Below are 14,676 nucleotides of genomic sequence, written 5' to 3'. Positions count from 1 at the left end.
CAGTGCCTGCCCAGGGGCCCGGAGCCCGCAGCTCCCCACCCCTCCTGGCTCTGGGACCTCCCTCCCTCCCTCCCCTTTGCACTCGCTGAGGCTTTTCTCACTATTTTGATACTTTGAGCATCCCATATTACACATGGAAGGAAACCACCTCCCCCGACACTCCGGGGTGGGTGGATGCGGATGGCTCTTTGGAAAGACGCTTTCATCAATAAAAGTGTTTTTTCTGCTTGCTTGGAGCACGTGTCCGTGGGGGAGTGCAGGGACCTCCAACTTTAGGTGCCCCCAAGGAGCAGGGCTTTATGGAGGGAGGAGTGCTGCAGACCCCGCTGTGGGCAGCACGGGGCTGCCAGCCCTCCTTGCAGGGGGAAAGCAGCACGAGTGCTTATACAGCATGGAAACTATTTGAGGCATGTCCAAAGCAGCACCCGGCAACCCAGACCCCCATTGGCAGCCTCACAGGTGCTGCCCGGGGCGGGGGGGGGGATTTTGTTGCAGGGGGATTTGGGGGCCGGCTGAGCTCCAGTGTAGCACCTGCCCCTGAGGCTCTGCACTCCTGGCCCCATTCCTACAGGCAGCCGAAAATATCCCTAGGCAGAGTGGTAGGAGGGGGTGCAGGTGGGGCACCCCCTATATATTGACCCCCCAATGGGGCAGCAGCCGGGAATGCGGCTGGAGCCCCTCTGGCTGCCTGGGCTAAGCTCAGGCCCTGAAATAGTCACCCCGGCTGCCCCAGCATGGCCCCTTCCCCACCTGCTGCCACCCCGTCCCGTCACTCAGCAGAGCTTGGGGACACGAGGGATACGGTGGGATGCAGTGGGGATACCTCTGTCCCTGCACCCCAAGTACCCATGCTGCAGGGCCAGCACCAGCAAGCAGCCTGGAGGCTGAACTGCACTGCATGACATGTCACAACTCTGCAGTTCTCAGCTGTGTCCATCAGGCTGGCCATGGGACTGTTGGGGGGGGGGGGGAGGGGTCTCCGTTCCCTGCAGCACTGTGGTGTCCTGCAGCATCTTCGGGTGTCGAAGTGCAGAGGGGCCACTAAGCCCCCCGTGACGCTGTGCCATGGCCCAGCTCCAGGGCAGATTTGCGCCTCCCCCAGGAATCTCAGCCCTGCCAGCTGTCCCCTGACAATCTGCACTGCCTGACCCAGCACCAGGTACCAGACACAAGCACAGCCCAGCTCCACCACCCAGGGCAGTGGGCTGCAGCAGTGGGGACCCTCAGCCACATCTCTCAGGCAAAGGTTGGGACACAGGTGCCAGCTGTAAATACGTGTTGGAGGGACGCAAGGCAGCGTTTAGCATGGCTGGAGCCCTGAGCCCATAAATCTTTCAGCTGGGATTGGAGGGGCTATTTTTGCATGCAGGTTCCAGCAGGCACAAGTGGTGTTTGGGATATGTCAATCATAAGGTGCCAGCAGTCCCACCATGGCCCCGAATTTGGGGTGGGCAGATGACCTGCAGCCTGGCTCATTGGGGAACACTGGGCAGTGATGACAACCAAAGAAGTCCCTTCCCTAGGAACATACTGGAGAAAGGTGCCTACCCCAGAACCCCTTGTCCTGCAGTTCAGCTTTGAGGGCAAAGCCATGGACAGGAGCACCTGCATGGCACCAGGTGTTCCTGTAGGATGTGGCCACTGGGAAAATGGAGAGTGCAGTGAGAGGGACCTGCATCCCTAGGGGGGCTCATAGGAAGCTCCCCCAGCTGCTCACATTGTACTCATCACCTCTGAGTTCACTGGGCTGCTCTGGGCTGAAGCATCTTCCCCAGAGCCAACCATCCTCATCTTGCTCCTATAAAACTATTTTCTCCAGTTCTCACCTCCAACCATTTTCACCGCACCTCTGTGCCAAAAAGTCAAGTGTGCTCCCCATTGCTGGATGTGGGTGCAAAGGGATGGCCTTGGAGCTCACACAGTCCCTCATCTCGTCCATCCCATCCCACCCCATCCCCTCTGACCCCCCCAGCTCCAAACCCACCCTGCAGCTGGGAATGCACCAGAAGCATTTACGAGCGGTATTCAAGCATGGGGTATTTTTGGAGGAGTTGGGATCAGAAGGGTTTGCTCTTTTTTTTTTTTTTTTTTTTTTTTTTTTTTCCAATAGAATAAGGTTTATTTTGAGAAGAAAGAAGGAGCAAGGCAGCCTGCATGCCCCAAGTCACCCTGGTACACTGTCCCACTGGAGGTGCCCTCCTGCTGGGGATGATGGCACTGGAGTGGTGGTAACGTGGGGCAGTGCTGGTGCTGGTGCTGTGACGCAGCAGTGGGATGGGAAGGGGGGGTCAGTGCTTGGCTCTCTCCAGTCCCAGAGGATTTTTCCGATGCGTTTTGCTGCCAGGCCTTTCACAGAGGACACTGGGGCGGTGCGGAGGAGGGTCCTGGGGTGGCTGTGCTAGGAGGAGCCTGCGTGGCACAGGGGGGTCTCACTGCGGCCACCTCCACAGAGCATCCCTGTGCCCACTGCTGGCTCTGGGAGTGGGGTGCTATGTTTGGCTTAGGGCCATGACCCCGATCTCCAGCTGTGCCAGGCTGGTGGGGCACCCTTGCTACGGGGCTATATGGGGGGCTGCAGTGCCAGAAGAACAGTGTCCTGCTGTAGGCACAGAGACACAAACAACACAGGGGACCCTGGGGCACAGCAGTATCATGATGGTTCTGGGCATCCCCTGCTCCTTTTGGAGCTGATGGAGTGTCCCTCTGCCCCAGGGAGCAGAGCTGGCCTATGGGGTGTCCCCAGGTGGTCACAGCCTGTAGGAGTCCGAGTGCCATTGCAGCACCCCAGGACCCCCAGGACTGCCGTGGGTGTCCCCAAGAGCAGTGCCAGCCCTCAGGGTCCCCCTTCCCCAGGGCACAGGCACAGTGACAAAGTGCAGGGTGTCCCCTCGTTCAGGGACAGCTTTGCGGACAGAGGTGGGTCACTGACATCGGCGAGTCACCAAGCAGTGTCCCCAGGTGACAATAACAGCACAGGGGCAAAAGCGGGGTGTCCTCAAGCCCAGCGCCGCCAGTGTTCCCGTGGAAGTGCCACCAGGAGTGCTCTCAGCAGTGTGTCCCCTCAATCGGACCCCTCGCGGCGTCCCCAGCGTGCTGTCACCGATGTCCCCAGCACCGTGCCACCACGGCACCCCCACCGCAGAGACCCCGGTGTCCCCAGCGCAGTGCCACCGCTACGCCCCTCTCCCGGTGCCCCTTCGGTGCCAGGTGCCGGGGCTGCCCGCCGGGTGCCGACCCCCCCGTCTCCCTCGGTGCCGCGGACTGCGGCGAAGTCTGTCCCTAAAAGGTGCTGGCGGGCGGCGGGGGAGGTCCCGGGGCGGCCCCCTCCCTCCCGGCGCGGCCCCTCCCCGGCTCTTAGGCGGCGCGGCGGGGCGGTGGGCGCAGTGCCGGTGCTGCCGCTGCCCCCGGTGCTCCGATCCCCACCGCCGCCGCCTCGCGCCCCACCGCTGCCGCCGCCCCACCGCCACCATGGAGGCCATCAAGAAGAAGATGCAGATGCTCAAACTGGACAAGGAGAATGCCATCGACCGTGCCGAGCAGGCGGAGGCTGACAAGAAGCAGGCAGAGGATCGCTGCAAGCAGGTGAGTGTCCCATAGCCTTCCCCAAAAAAGTGCTGGGAATCCCGGCCCTAAAGGGATCTGGCCCTGAGGATCCCGCTTCTCTGGGTGTTCGATCTTGGCCGCCCCCATTATAGGGGTGTACAACCCTTGAGGACCCGCAGTCTAGGGATGTCTGGCCCCAGAGTCCTTGCCCTAATGGGTGTCCAACGTGGGAACCCCCCCATCCTAGGGTTGTCCAACCTTTGGGACCTTGTCCTGCTGGGTGTCCAATCTTGAGGATCCACAATTCAGGGGTTTCTAACCTCTGGGATCCCCAGTTTGGAGATAGCCAGTCTTAGGGAAGTAGTCCTGCTGGGTGTCCAACCTTAGGGATCTCCAATCTGGGGCTGTCCAACCATGGGGACCAGTGCCTGTTGTTTCTGACCTCAGTATCCCCAAACTCACTATGTCTTGCTGGACCCCCTATTGCCACTTCCCTACCCCTCTGCACGGGGTCCTGGGGGACAACGCACTTCCACCACAGCCATATGGACAGGGACCTTCCCAGTGCCCCAAAGCTGTGTCTCCATGTCAGGACTTCTCCTGTCCCCAGCCCTGAAGTCCTGGGGCCCCAAAATAGACTTCGGTCACCGCAGGGTGAGGATGGCTGCCTCTTGCTGGGTGGGTGTTCCAGGGTGACCACCCATGACACCCGTGCTCTATCCCTTCCCCAGCTGGAGGAGGAACAGCAGGGCCTGCAGAAGAAGCTGAAGGGCACAGAAGATGAGGTGGAGAAATACTCTGAATCTGTCAAGGAGGCCCAGGAGAAGCTGGAGCAGGCGGAGAAGAAAGCCACGGACGTACGTAGGCAACCCCTCCCCTGAGCAGGCACTGGACCCCGGGGGGGTGAAGGAAGAGGGGAACCTTATATGGTCAGCCTTGGTGGGAAGGGTGTCGGACCCATTCTGGCTGTGGATGCCATATAGGTGCCAGGGTAACGGGGCATCACTTGGCCCAGTGCCCTAGAGCTCATAGGGATGAGCATCCCCACTGCGCCGACATGCACATGTAGGGAAAACTTGGAAATAGTTGCTAAAATGTGTTAGAAAAAAATGGGAAAAGAAACTGAGAAATAGGAAAACTCTTGCCCGCACTGAGCGCTGGTTGGGAAGGATGCTCAGGGAGCATGGGGACAGCCCTTTAGGGGTTCAACGTGCCACCCTGTACCCTGAGAAGGGAAAGGCTGGGAAGAGTTTTATTTAGGGCCATGACTGATGCTACTCCTGGGAAATGGATCCCAGTGGGGAGATGTTAGGAAGGTGTTGAAATTGGCTTGCGCCTGGCTGAGATGAAGGGTGGAACAGCTGTGCGTGGCTTGAGCCTGCTTAGGAACTGGGTATAACAACCCGCAGTGCCACACGGGGTATTTGGCACCCTATAAATAAATGCTCCTTTTGATAGCCAGTCCTTCTCTGATGAAAACCAACCCTGGAAACTGGAGGAGAAGCTAAAGGGGAGCTGTCTGGAGCATGGCCAGCAGGGGCATGGCCAGGCTTTTTAGGATTGAGAACAAAAATTCAATCCTGGCGGGTTTATGGAGCTAAATGGGGGAGATACGTCAAAAGTCCAAGGTGGCCGCCAAGGACAAGGGAGAGCAGATGAGGACAGACAACGACAGCAAAGTCCTTGGAGGTGCCCATGTCCCCTACTGGGACCCCAGCCTACAGGGGAACAGGGGTTGCCAGGTCAGGGATGTGGGCAGAGCAGGCAGTGAGCCTCATTGGATGCCAATGGCCCCAGTGCCAGGCTGCGTTTGTAGGGAAGTTTTACAAGTTTGTCCTGAGAAAGGTTCTGGCATCGATTCCCAATCCTTAAGGCTGCCCAAAGTCAGGCTGCCTTAAGGCTGACCAAGTTGTCAAAGCAGTGGGAATTCCCTGGAAGAGTTTGTTTATCTTGTCCAGAGGGCAACTGTGCTGTGTGTGGTTCTGTGCTGCTCTGAGCAGGCTCATGCAGGATGGGGTGAGCTGGGTGCAGGATGCCCCAGACACAGGGTTTGGGGACAGGCTGCTCTCGTAGCCACTGATTATCAGAGTGCTGGCAGTGCGGAGCAAGGTCACTGCAGCCCCATTCCCTCCTTGTCTCCCAAAGAGACATCCCGTGAGGACAGCGTGGTGGTTGGAGCAGGGTACGTCCCCCTCCAGCCCTGTGTTGTCTCTGGCCACCGGCCTGTCCCAGCGAACTGCGAGCACAGGGACACGCACATTCTGCTGTTCCCAGGCCACGATCACAGGCCACGGTCCCACAAGGCTTCACCCAAGTTCCCGCCCCAGCACTCTCCCAAGCTGAGACTTTGCTCTTATTTGGTGATTCCCTGAGCCGGTGGGAGGGAACGGGCGCTGCTGGGAAGTGACTGCATCCCTGGGTGGGGCCAGAGCAGGAGGCACCCTGCTCTGGCCGATATGGGACCAGGGTGCCTACCCCCAGCCTGCTCCCTTTACTCTTGAGACTCCCCTTCTGCCCTGCCCTCCATGCCCTGATCTGTGCCCAAGCATGAGGCTGGGACTAGGGCCAAGCCCAAAGCCATGTGCTGCCACACTGCTGCCATCTGGCTTGGGACTCGGTGCTGTGGGGGCATGGCCAGATGCTGCCTCTCCAGGGAAGCCCCAGATCCTGGGAAATGGCATCCCTGGAAGCAGGCATAAAGTGTGGCTGGGGCGGCCCGGCAGCTCACAGAGCTCCTTGACGGAGGATTGAATGCCACCACACCTTGCCCTTCTGACGGACCCAAGCATGTGCTGTGGCTGGGGTGCAGAGCTGGATATGCCTGTACTCTGGAGCATCAGCCCTGGGGGCCTTTGTGTGGCCAAGGACTGTACCCAGGGGATGCCCAAGAGCATCCCCATCCCTCTCATTGCTTCACCTGTGGGACAAAAGTCCGTGCCTCCCGTCTCTGTAGCAGATGTATGGAGATTCTGGGGAGCACCCCTGGATACACTCTACGCAGAGGGGCTCACAGCCTCTGCTGGCCCTTTTCCTCCCAGGAAAACAAGCACCCCGACCGCCTTCCCCTCTGCCTGCGGAGGCTCGGCTGGGGCATGCAGCCCTACTGGGGGCACTCTGTGCCCTGCTTTGGGGGAGCTGCGTCCCTAATGCTGGGGGGCACAGTGTGCCCTCCATGGCGCAGCCATGCGCCTTATCGGGGGCGACATGCGCTCAGCGCAGGGAGCGCAGCGGGAGCGGGTCGGTGTGCGGCAGGAGGAGGAGGAGGAGGAGGAGCAGGAAGGGATGGAGGCAGGGCGGGAGCGGCCGCCGCCTGAGCGCTTCCTGCCCGAGCCAGGCGGATCCCACAAAGGGCTCAGCGGAGCGGCCTCGCTGCGCTCCCCGCCGGCCGCACGGCCATGGCCGGCATCAGCTCCATCGACGCCGTCAAGAAGAAGATCCAGAGCCTGCAGCAGGTGGCCGACGAGGCGGAGGAACGCGCCGAGCACCTGCAGCGGGAGGCCGATGCCGAGCGGCAGGCCCGGGAGCGGGTAAGGCTCCTGGGGGCACCTCGCGACCCCCAGACTGGGGCGGCGGCGCCCCTCGGGGCTGCGCACCGGGGAGCGAGGGGCACGGGCGAGCTGCTGGGCCGCGCGTCCCGGTGGGCGTTGGTGAGCCCCCCGCGGGTGCCGGTGCGGGGCGGGGGCTGCGGGCAGCTCCCCGCTGCCGGGGCCTCGCGGGGTTGCTCAGCTCGGGAACGGCCCCACATCGCGGCCCAGCTCCCCACGCCCGAGCGGCTGCTGCCTGGTTCGGGAGCGGCCGCAGAGCCCTCTGCACCCCGTCGTAGGGATAAACCATCCTTGCGCGCTGGCACAGGCCAATGTTTCCGCTCTGTGGCTTTTACAGGCTGCGGGTCGTTCCCGGTTTGGCTTCGTGCTGTTGTTGTGGGGAGGTTTTTTGTCTCTTTTTCCGCTGCCCTCCCCCGGCTCCCGCATCCTCCCGCTATCGGGGCCGGCAGAGCTGGGTGCGGTACCCGCGCCGTTGTCGCGGGCAGAGGAAGCGGCCCCTTCCTGCAGCCGCAGATCGGGTTCCCCTCTCAGCAGCTCATGTTCCCGAGCGTCCATTCGGGCAGCGCTGACCCACTTCGGGGGTCATTCCCTGGGAAAAAGCTCACGCCGAGGTGAGGCTGAACATATGACCGGGACCTCTGTTTCGGGCATCCCCGCTCGTTCTGCCCCACGTACCGGCGATGAAGCAGGGCGCTCCCACCGCAGCCCATCCCTTTGAGTTTTGGGTTTTTTGTCCCCGCCGCGGGGTCGGGAGCTGCTGAGGCAGCGTTTCCCGGCTGTGATGGAGCAGGGAAGCTTTAGAGAATGGAAAGAGAACGGGGCCAGGCGACCGGGGGCTGGCGGGGGTCCAGAGCCACCGCTCCCGGCCGGCTCTGGCTGCCCGCCCCGTCGGCGCAAGGGGAGCATGGGAACGCGGGGGGCCCCACTGCCTCCGGCCCCTGCGGTGCGAGGCTGGCCGGGCGCCATTGGTCCGAGGGCAGCTCGCTCCATCGCCCCGCGGCCGGGCTGTGTGAGTCGGCTGTGCAGTGCAGGGGGACTCCGCGTGACCCCAAGAGGGGGCTCGGCTCTATGGGGCCGGTTTGCTACACCGCCTCCGTAAACAGGAAATCGACAAGTGGCTCCCGTATCCTCTTCGGGAGCGGATCAGCTCAAGGCATTCCTCCTCCTTTACTCACTGCTCTGCAAAACCCCAATGCTGGCCTGGGGAAGGCACAGCCCTGAGTACCCATTGAGAGCGTTTCTTCTGTCTCCTGGGCAGGGGGTGCGAGAATTGGGTTTGGGCACAGTGCACGCATGTTAAGGAGCAGCTGGCATCAAGCACAGTGTTAGGGATGGAGGAACCCCATGTCATTGCAGAGAGTGATGGGGCTGCAAAGTGTCAGAGCGGGTCAGAAGTGATTGGTGCACGGTGCAAAGGGGTGTCCCAGCTAAAATAATTCCTGACAGTGCTACATACATGTCTGTGTGCCATGTGGTGACCAAGAGGTTTCTGCTCCACAGGCTGAGGCTGAGGTGGCTTCTCTGAACCGCCGCATCCAGCTGGTGGAGGAGGAGCTGGACCGGGCCCAGGAGCGCCTGGCCACCGCCCTGCAGAAGCTGGAAGAGGCTGAGAAGGCGGCAGATGAGAGCGAGAGGTGTGATGGGGTGGGGGGGGAGTGGCGGACAACAGGGGTTAGCTTTGGGTTGTCCACGATAGCAGACAATCCCTTGGCTTTGCAGCAGGGCTTGGGGAGCCCTTGAGTTGACCCCATGGGAGTTTGCATTGTTTTTTCTGTAGGGAGGGAGCACAACACAGCTCCCTTTGCTACAGGCATTTGTGGCACGCTTTGAAATTTTCAGGGCACACATTAAATCCCTAACAATTTGATCTGATGCCTGTACAAATTATTAAGCTGTGCCTGGAGCCAGAGGGTTCTCTCAGAACTGGTTTTGTGCCCCATGGGAAGGTTGGTGGCCCTGCATTTGGCAGGGGGGTTGGAGATTCATGATCCTTAGGGTCCCTTCCAACCCTGGCCATTCTGTGATTCTGTGATTCTGAGGGTTGAGCAGTAGCCCAGGAGCTGAGGTTGGCCCCTGGGAATGAAGCATTAGCATCCTGAAGAGGGCTGCAGAGCACACACGGGGCATTGCTCACCCTCTGGTGAAGTACCTGCTTTCAGCACACACATTTCCTGTGCAGGAGCCATGCAAGCGAGGGCAGACATGTCAATGCCTTCTGGGCAGGTGGCAATGAATAATTTGCAGCTGGCCATTTGCCTCCACTGGCAAAGATCAGTTTGACCTGCCTGGCTGAGAGGCACATCTCCTGGGTTGCCATGGGGCATCTCTGCTGGTTCAGCTGTGCATCCCCAGGGTACTGCTGATGTGACCCTACTGCGCAGGGTGCCTGTGTTCCTTGGCAATGCACTGTGTCTCTGGAGCATGAGGATGGACACATCAGAGTACAGCGGGCAGGAAGGAGATGCAGGTACCACCTCCACCTACAGCCATAACCTCATAGAATCACAGAATCGTGTGGACTGGAAAAGATCTTCAGGATCATCTAGCCCAATCACCAACCCAACCTACTGAGATCCGTCGTTAATCCATATCCCTTAGTGCCAAGTCCTCACATCTCTTAAACACTTCCAGGGATGGGGACTCCACCAACCTCCCTGGGCAGCCCAATCCTTGGCCACCCTCTCCATGAATAAATTCTTCCTAACCTACTTGTTCTGACTTTCCTCAGAGGCATGAAGGTCATTGAAAACAGGGCCATGAAGGATGAGGAGAAAATGGAACTCCAGGAAATGCAGCTGAAGGAGGCCAAGCACATAGCGGAAGAGGCCGACCGCAAATATGAGGAGGTGTGTGCCACCAACTGTGTCCCCTGATCCCTGGTTTCATCAAAGGCAGTGCCCTGCAGCCCTGCTTCCTAGTCTGCATTTGACATAGCCTCCTAGAATCATGAAGTTTGGAGAAGACCTCTAAGATCATCCAATCCAACCCCGAACCATTCCCACCAAGCCCACTAACCACTTCCCATGGTTCTTGAACACCTTCAGGGACGGTGACTCCACCATCTCCTTGGTCAGCCTGTGCCAGTGAATCACCACTCTGAGAAGACATTTTTCCTAATATCCAACCTGACATGTTCCTCTGGATGTCCCCAACAGGTGGCCCGCAAGCTGGTGGTCCTTGAGGGAGAGCTGGAGCGCTCGGAGGAGCGGGCAGAGGTGGCGGAGAGGTGAGCGGGGCTTCAGGCACATGAGGCTCTCATACCACCCCTGTCCCATTCTCTTGCCCGTGGGAGCTGCGGACATGTCCGTGTGTCGACATGGGGACGGGGATCTCCATCCCAGTCACCCATTAGGTGGGAGGAGGGAGGAGCGATGCTGGCCCCCGGCACATCCTTGACCTGCTCTCTGCTGGCCCCAATCTGTGGGTGCCCCTTTTCCACCCCAGTCGAGTGAGACAGCTGGAGGAGGAGCTGCGGACCATGGACCAGAGCCTCAAATCCCTCATTGCCTCAGAGGAAGAGGTACTGGGGCAGGGGTGTGGGGCAAGATGCAGCAGCCCCCCTCTCTCTATCGCTGTCTCTTGAGCCACGCCAGCCACCTCTCTCCTCTCTGCACTGCTGCCACAGCCCTCACCTCGCCTGTCCCTCTGTGGGCAGCACATGCTCCTCCATGTCCACTCTCCTCCTCCTCAGATGGATGCAGGAGTACAGCAGTGACATGCGAGGAAGGGATATGTGCCCAGTGGCTCTGCTGCTCCTTCACTCTGAGTTTTCTCCTCTCTCAACTTGTTCTCTCTCCTTTCCTCCTTCCCCATGCTCCTTCCGCTCCCCCCTTCTCCCCTTCACCACCCCCTCCCCTGCCTGGTGGCCCCTGCTTGGGATGTAGTAAATGTGGTGACCTAGAGGAGGAGCTGAAAATTGTCACCAACAACTTGAAGTCTCTGGAGGCCCAGGCTGACAAGGTATGACCTAGTGGGGCTGCTGGGGCTGGGCAGAGTGTGCAGGGTTGAGGGGAGGAGGGTCCCTGATTGGGGTGAAGAACTGGAGGTGTCCTCTGGAGCTAAGATCCTCTCTGTCCCTGCAGTATTCCACCAAGGAGGACAAGTATGAGGAGGAAATCAAGCTTCTAGGGGAGAAACTGAAGGAGGTAAGGCTCTTGGATTCACAATGCTCTGCTCCCGGGACATGCACTGGCAGCAGCAAAATAACATCTCACCCCTCTGCCTTGGAGGCAAATTGAGATGGTCACCAGCCCAGGTGCAGCAAATGGGACAGTTTTGGGGAACAGAGCATGTCTGGGGTGTGGACTTAAGGGCATTCCCATCACGCTCACTGTTCTTGCTGTGTTCCTGCAGGCTGAGACCAGGGCAGAATTTGCTGAGCGGTCTGTGGCAAAGCTGGAGAAAACCATTGATGACTTAGAAGGTAAAAGGGTCCTCGCTGCCCTGTGTCCCTCTTTCATGGGCAGGCAGGGATGCGGTCTCCTTGTGCTGGGGGTGGGCATGGGTGATGGGAGGGGGGAAGCTGGGATGCTGTGGAGGTGCTGGAGTCCCACATGGGAAATATGGCCTCATCCACACTGTCTTGTGCCTGGTGCCGTACCTGCATGCTCCTACCACCCTTGCCTCCTGCTCACCGCCACTCTCTCTCTCTCTGCCACTCACTCCCTCCCTGCTCCACCACCTGCTCCCCACTCCCCCCACCTGCAGACGAAGTATATGCACAGAAGATGAAGTACAAAGCCATCAGCGAGGAGCTGGACAATGCGCTTAATGACATCACCTCCCTCTGAACCCCACACTGGGCACCAGCACTGCACCCCTGCCTGCCTTCCTCTCCCCCCAGCTCTGCCATTTTGCCTGCCCGGCACCCTCTCCACTCCTACTGCCCACTCTGTCCCTACTCTGTCCCCTCTCTGTCCTTCCTGGCCCATGGCCACTGGTCAACAGGAGTCGGCCTGGGGTATTCATAGCAGGTGCCACCCCTGCCCATGGCAGGGTCTCTTCCAACCCTCTTCTTTAAGTTCTCTTCCAACCCCAGCCATGCTGTGATTCTATTAATTCTGTGTTCCCACAAGATGAGGTGTAGGCGCTATGGGGTGTTAAAGGGGAAGGGGTGCATCCCCGGGACCCCACACCCCACGGGGATGTGGGAGGATGGAGCTATGCCCAGGGGCCTTGTGTCCCGCATTTCCCCCCAGCAGCACAAGCACTAGGGACTTGCCCCTCCAGCGCAGCCATCCCGGTGCTGCATGCCAGGGGGGATATGGGATGGAGGGGGGTGGTCCTGGTCCCAGGCAGACACCCCCACCACCCGCGCTCCCCTCCCTGCCTTGCCTCTGTCCTTTGCACATTGCTTTTCAGTTTGCATTTTGCATTTCATGACTTTTTCTTTTCTGTTCTGTCCCTCTGGGTTACTGAGTTGGTCTCAATAAAGCGTTTTCTCTCCTTGGTTTCTCCTTTGTTTTCTTCATGCTGCTCTGGTTCTCCACGCTCATCCTTCATTTCCTGCCATCTCATGCAGGTGCCGGCAGCCGGGGGTGGTCTCAGGGACCCCAGCACAGCGGTGTCCCCACCACCCCTGGCTCTCGGACACGGCTTTCCTTATTTTGTGCCACCTTCCAGACCCCACCTCCGTGACTCTTTCAGCCTAAATTCATAGGGCTAGACCTGGTCTGTCCATTCCTCATCTGTGCTCCCAGACATCACAACATCCTCTCAGCACTGACTGGCATCTGTCCTCCACCACCCTCCCTGGCCGCAGGGGCTGTCCGTGGTGATTTCTGGTCCCAGTCCTCCCTGAGCATTCCACCCTACCCCACAGCCACGGAATTGATGGACCAGCAGCCCTATGACTGGCTGCCTCCTCCTCCTGCTTCCCCTACTGCCCCCCAAGCAGCCGTGGGGTGCCCAGCGAAGGCTCTCGTGGGCAGTGCTGTCCCTTTGCTAACCCTCATTTCTCTTTCTCTTCCCACTGCTGCGCTGATGTCTGTTTTCTCTAGAGCGCTCCCGGCAGGAGGCCGAGAAAAACCGGGTTCTCACTAACGAGCTGCGGGTCATCCTTACCGAACTTAACAACTGAGCTGCGACAGCTCCTGCCCCAGCCCCTGGGATGCCCCCAGCCCCAGCTGTTTCCCACCCCATTTTGACCAGGCTGGCTTGAGGCTGTGAGCCCTGCCCGCACCCCCCTTGGGTGACTGCCCTGCTCAGTGGTATGGGAAAGCCCTGTGGAGCTGATGGGATTATCCTGGGGGAGGGATGAGAGCTTTTGCCATGTCCCAGAATGTCCGTCAGATGGTGGCTGTCCCCTGGCATCCGCCTGGCCCCACTGGGGAGGGACACAGTGCCTTGTGTATCTGCCTTCCTCCCCTTCCCCAGGCAGCCAACTCTTTCCTATCCCTCTGGTCACTCTAAACTGAGCAGGGGGATGCCCTCACAGCAGGATGCCCTTGCAGCAGAGTGGGCAGAACCCTTGCCCCATCCCCACCTCTCACGGAAGGAGGATACCATCTGCAAGCGAGCGTTGAAGGAGGCTGCCCCAGCAGTGAGCTCATCCCTGCAGCCTCATTAGTTCTGCTCCTTCTCTGCTGTCTTCTCCGCCTGACTTTCTGGGCTGCTGTCTCGCTCCTCTTCTTCACGGAGCACGTGGCTCGTGCAGCAGGCGCTGGCTCTCCTCTTTTGCAGCCAAGGGTTTGTGCACGTGCCCATTGTGGCTGGTGGTGATGGCAGGATGGGGAGATGGGGATGTGATGATGGCTGGCTGGAGTAGTACCTGTCAGCAGTGCCCATGCCACAGAAGGGCTGTCCATGGGCAACTGGGCACTGTGGGAGGATGGAGAAGATAAAGAGCAGGGACCACCTGTCCCTGGGGGTCCCAGAGGGTCTGGGCACATCCCTGCTGGCACCACACTGAGATGTCTTCTGTGTGTGTGTGTTTGTGCTTGGTGTGGTGTGCGTGGGTCTGGCTGTGCCTGGATATGCTTGTGCTGTGTCTGCGTGTGCATCTTGCTGTGTGGCTGGGTGTCCCTTGTGTTCACAGAGAGTCTGGCCAGTGCCAAAGAGGAGAATGTGGGGATACACCAGGTCCTGGACCAGACCTTGCTGGAGCTAAACAACCTCTGAGCTGCCTGGGGAGCCCTCATCCCCCTTCCCTATCCCACACATGCACCCCACTGGCACGCTCAGGACGTCACCAGCTGAACTGCATTTTGGCCAAATCCACACATCCATTGAGAAGGGAAACCCTGCAGCCTTGCACCATGGCTCGGGGGCGTCTTGTCTGTGCACAGCCTGAATGGCTTTGTCCTGTCTTCATGTCCAAATATTAAAGCAGTTTAACAAGAAGGATGGGTGTGAATGGTCCTTGTGGGTGGGAATGGGCATTGAGACCTCTGCAGGGACCTTGTGATGTGGCAGAAGCAGTTTGGATGGGAATGATAGGAGTTCCTTAGGATGCACAGGAAACCTCAGTCTCAAGGGCAATCCAAACTTAGCATCCTCCTCAAGCACACAGTGACAGAGATATGTCACCAGCCTGTCCCCTTCCACCCCAGTACATTATCTGCCTGGCACTTGGGGAAGCCACAGGATC

The 14,676-nt window shown here is 59.6% G+C and overlaps 1 protein-coding gene across 7 annotated transcripts; it reads left to right on the top strand.

Moving 5' to 3' along the window:
• Positions 1-3,468: 3,468 nt before the first annotated feature.
• Positions 3,469-14,207, top strand: TPM2 (tropomyosin 2; the record flags this gene model as incomplete). 7 transcript variants are annotated; one of them, XM_079548678.1, is made up of 9 exons in its annotated part: positions 3,469-3,582; positions 4,275-4,400; positions 8,589-8,722; positions 9,817-9,934; positions 10,244-10,314; positions 10,973-11,048; positions 11,171-11,233; positions 11,442-11,511; positions 14,125-14,207. In XM_079548678.1, the coding sequence occupies 9 exons, from the start codon at positions 3,469-3,471 to the stop codon at positions 14,205-14,207; spliced, it is 855 nt and encodes a 284-aa protein (XP_079404804.1). The 7 variants fall into 7 exon arrangements, with proteins under 7 accessions (XP_079404804.1, XP_079404802.1, XP_079404803.1 ...); XM_079548676.1 differs by lacking the exon at positions 10,973-11,048 and adding an exon at positions 10,533-10,608; XM_079548677.1 differs by lacking the exon at positions 14,125-14,207 and adding an exon at positions 11,796-11,878.
• Positions 14,208-14,676: the final 469 nt, after the last annotated feature.

The sequence above is a fragment of the Tetrao urogallus genome (genome assembly GCF_951394365.1).
Source record: "Tetrao urogallus genome assembly, chromosome: Z".
In the NCBI taxonomy this organism is placed as follows: domain Eukaryota; kingdom Metazoa; phylum Chordata; class Aves; order Galliformes; family Phasianidae; genus Tetrao; species Tetrao urogallus.
Note: the sequence above shows the minus strand (reverse complement) of the source record. Positions and strands in the feature narration are given on the sequence as shown.